Source organism: the organism of the source record quoted next, unplaced genomic scaffold (assembly GCF_019419815.1).
Source record: "Pyrus x bretschneideri cultivar Hongxiangsu unplaced genomic scaffold, Pyrus_bretschneideri_v1 Contig8, whole genome shotgun sequence".
Taxonomy (NCBI): domain Eukaryota; kingdom Viridiplantae; phylum Streptophyta; class Magnoliopsida; order Rosales; family Rosaceae; genus Pyrus; species Pyrus x bretschneideri.
In genome coordinates this window covers 5,884,590-5,888,544 of record NW_025999820.1, presented here as the reverse complement: position 1 = coordinate 5,888,544, position 3,955 = coordinate 5,884,590, and the positions used below count along the sequence as shown (strand labels likewise).

The following is a 3,955-nucleotide window of genomic DNA, read 5'->3' as shown; positions in this document are numbered from 1 at the left end:
GATTGTTTTTCATAGCGGGTTCAAATTGAAACAAACGAAAACAGTCACGCCGAAAAATTAGTCAGCGGGGGCTCCAACAAAGAAAATTAGTCAGTCGAAGGGTTTGATCAGTTCTTGGTTATAAGAAGTTTTTGACAGAGTTTGATCAGTTATCATTTTATATTTGTATTATTAGTCAGTCGAAGGTAGTTTGAATTTGAACACCTGTGACGGTAAGTCTGGAGCAGCTTTGTACTGAGCAGTGCCTTTTGTTTGGTTCAGTTCGGTTCAGTTTTCATTATGTTTTTGTTAAAACCGAACCAAATCAACCATCAATTTTTTCTTTTTGTTGAACCATGAATCTAGGGTTAAATCGATGCAATTTGGACCGTGCTATGAAAAAGGCCTGTAAACATTTCCTAATGTTTCTGAGCAACCAAACAGAAGGATTATTTTCCTTTCCTTTTTTTTAGAAGAAATTGCTACGATGCTATCTTTTGGTTAACTGTGATGACTTATTCTATAGGGGCAGGAAAACAGAGAAGTAAACATTGTAGTGGGGAGTATAGAAGCACATAACATAATAGAAAATGAACATGTAAGAGAAATGAATCCTATATAGGATGTGATAGCAATAAATCTAACACAATGACCCTTTGAAACATCTTATTTCCCTCAATCCTAAGCCTGTTTCCCCATTCTTTTTCGAAAGTCACCCTCGTAACTGAAACTTAAGAACTACCAAATTTAAAAAATAAAAATAATGAAAGAACATACGGAGAGTTACATGATCAAAGGGTAAATAAGTTTGCTATCACTGCTGCTTGGCCTTGCCACAAAGCAACGCGTTCAAAGGCATATCGTTCTCAGTATAAACGCTGCGTTCATTGTTCCAAACTCTGATGTATAATTGCTGCCCCAAGTACCTCTTAGACCAGATTGCAGATCTTAAATTCCACATTCCCTTGTTGTCCAAAGAGACTAGCACAGCAGTCCAACCAAGTGGATATACCTGTAAGTTGTGTACACCAATTAACGTTGATCAATATAGAACGATAAAATCTCAGAAAGTACGCATAAACTGGATGAGGTTAAGTTCCTGTCAATTACCTGAACTGTGTGTCTCGGTACAGCATCGTCCAAATTGTAACCTCTCGTCATATTTAGTGTCCATTTAGCAGCAGAGCCATATCTGTGAAGACCAACAAATATTATTAGACAAATTGTTACAAAAATATGATGTCTAGGCAATAATTTGTTATACATATGACAATTGGTCATAGACCTTACCCAACAACATAGGCGCTGTATCCATCCAGGTGCCAAGATTGAAGTTTCGGCTCGGTGTTCTGGAAGACGATTTCCACAAAATCATGAAGGGCAGTTCCTATGACAGAGGCGCCATATACTGCAGGGCCTGGAGTAGGTGTGTCCTGTATCGTGTTGAGGTTAAACACGCCGGAGATGTTAAGCCAATCAGCGAGCTGCAATGGGGTCTCCGGATCAACATTGGAGACATTGTTTACGGCATATCGAAGCATTCCATCAATCTTAGTAGCAGTATTGGCCAAAAGTAGTCTCCTGACAACTGGAATAGTTCCATAATGGAATGAGCCCTGTGGGTTAGGCCTGGCTGCATTTGCAGTCAAATTCAATCTTCAAGTACAAGAAAGGAAAAAAAGTTAATTCCACATATAATTAAAAAATCATTAGACAATAATGCTAGGCTCACCAAATTTGATTGCCAAATTAGATACTCAAACACTGTCACATCATTTGGTGAACAAACTTTATTCGCCAACTATATATATGCTTCCGAAAATGGAAATAGAAAACTCCCTAGTAAGTGATTGCTACCTGATTGTCCTGGCTTGCTTCATAGACCAGTGAATCTGATAGGTTGGACCAATTGGCAATGGTTTTGAAGCAGGGGTGTTAGAACCAGCGTAGCGGAGATATCCAGTGGTCGTGAGGACTGGCTTTATGAATCGGGTAGAGGCAACGATGTAATAGTCCTTGACTGAACCGTATAGCGTGACCAAAACAGCCACGGATTGACCTGGATGAATGTCAAGTGATTCATACACCTCTTGCAAGGTATTAGCTCCTTCCACTTCAACAAGTGTCATTGTATGGTTCTGAATCCTGAAGTTAATTGAAGTTTCTATGCCCACATTTGAAACCTTGAACTTGTAGGTCTTTCCTGAAATAACCCAACAGAACTTTGATTACAAAATCTTCAAAAACAGATATGGTATACAAACACTTTTGAGAAGGGCTAATGCATACCCTTTTCGCCAGTAAAGACTGTATTTTCAGGAAGCCCGTTGATAAGAACACCATCAGGAAGTGGAAGATTTTTGCCAGAGTCCAATATTTGCTGCAATTCCTGAAAAAATAAGAGCATTTATCAGAAAGTTATTCTGTTATATGGTTGGCAACAATTACACTCCGAAGCTTTATGTTGCCAGCCTGTAAATATGGACCACTAACATGTCATGCTATATCCAAAAAAGAACATTTCCCTACTGCTAGCATCGACGCCTAAGAAAGAGTAAACGAAGTGAAGAATATCTGTTACTTTATGAATTACATGCCTTGTGGCCAGTCTTGTACCAGTCACCAACAAGCAGGGTAAACTCTCCGTCCGGAATAGGATACGGCACTGGAATGACCGACCTATTTGCAACATTGAAACCCCCAAAACCTCCAGCAGCTCTGTGCAGTTTAGTTGAAGGGAAGTAGGAGTAGGTTCCAATCTGATCTTTCGTTTGAAACTTGTATGTCCAGTTTGTGTTTGGAGGAATCGGGCATTGGGTTCCAAGCACTCCGTCTTGCCACGTGGTTTTTCGCTGTTGGATTCCGTTCCTGATTTCCCACAGCAAAAGAAATAAGTCCTATGACGAGCCGTGCATTTTAAATCTACAACCGTTACAACTGCCAATAAAAATCCTCACCATGTAATGAGGAAAGGCTCATCCAACATGTTAATCACGTCCACGATTATGTTGTCATTTGTCACAGCTTCAATATTTGGTCCAGGAAATTGACCATTAATAAGGATACCCTGCATAATTAACCACAATTACTAGATTAATTAAGCAGAAGTCATACATACAGAATTATATAACAACATTATCTTCATGAAGGATCAAAACGCCAAACCTTTTGAGGAACACCCAACGGAGAAATGGTTCCATATGTTACAGTCCATGTATAATACAAATATCGATCTTCTGCATCAATGATGCAGAAAGAACTCAAGCAAACAAAAATTCCGACGAAAAACGGCACGAAAGTGGTTGGCCTCATTGTGTCAGCTCCTATATGTAGTCCAAATTTCAGATTTCTGCACAAAAGAACAAGTTCAGGCAAAAGATACTAATTAGTACATATTGGCAAAAACTACACATTCAAACTTATGGAGTATGTACGTAGCTAGAAATTATGAAATACATACTCGAATTATTGTCAGTCCTTCCCCAAGAGAGATGAGGAAGATTGAAATGATGAAGTGCAAGTGTAGTAAATACACGTAGCTTTGTGGTTGAGCTGTGCAAGTTCAGAGATGGAAGGGATTATATATAACTGGCAAGTGGCAAGGGAAGGAAGCAGCCGTGAAGAGCCTAGAGGGGCAATGCCAACGTGGATATGCGGATCTACGCGAAGACCGATGAAAAATCGAGGTTCATTTGCGGCGCACTTCATGCACAAGCAGTCAGCTACCTGCGTATGCTACTATTTCACAACTCATGGCTTTAGCTCACACATAATCGATGATTAAGTATATTCATTATATGTGTATAGTAAGTATTTAGTGTAATACCTCTATGCTACAATTCATTTGATAGAGATAATTAATTGGGAGGTTTCCATCGATTTATTCCCAAACTTGTAAGTGCTATTTTCTACACTAAACTTTAGTTATCTTAATAAATTTTTACAAATAGCCAATTACGTCATACCTCGTCGTTAG

The 3,955-nt window shown here is 39.1% G+C and overlaps 1 protein-coding gene across 1 annotated transcript; it reads right to left on the bottom strand.

Moving 5' to 3' along the window:
- Nucleotides 1-566: 566 nt before the first annotated feature.
- Nucleotides 567-3,291, bottom strand: LOC103957558 (L-ascorbate oxidase homolog). Its single transcript, XM_009369746.3, has 8 exons — nt 3,145-3,291; nt 2,937-3,046; nt 2,577-2,847; nt 2,269-2,368; nt 1,837-2,182; nt 1,270-1,635; nt 1,090-1,171; nt 567-991 (listed from the first exon to the last, which is right to left on the bottom strand). The coding sequence occupies exons 1-8, from the start codon at nt 3,289-3,291 to the stop codon at nt 794-796; spliced, it is 1,620 nt and encodes a 539-aa protein (XP_009368021.2). The 3' UTR covers nt 567-793.
- Nucleotides 3,292-3,955: the final 664 nt, after the last annotated feature.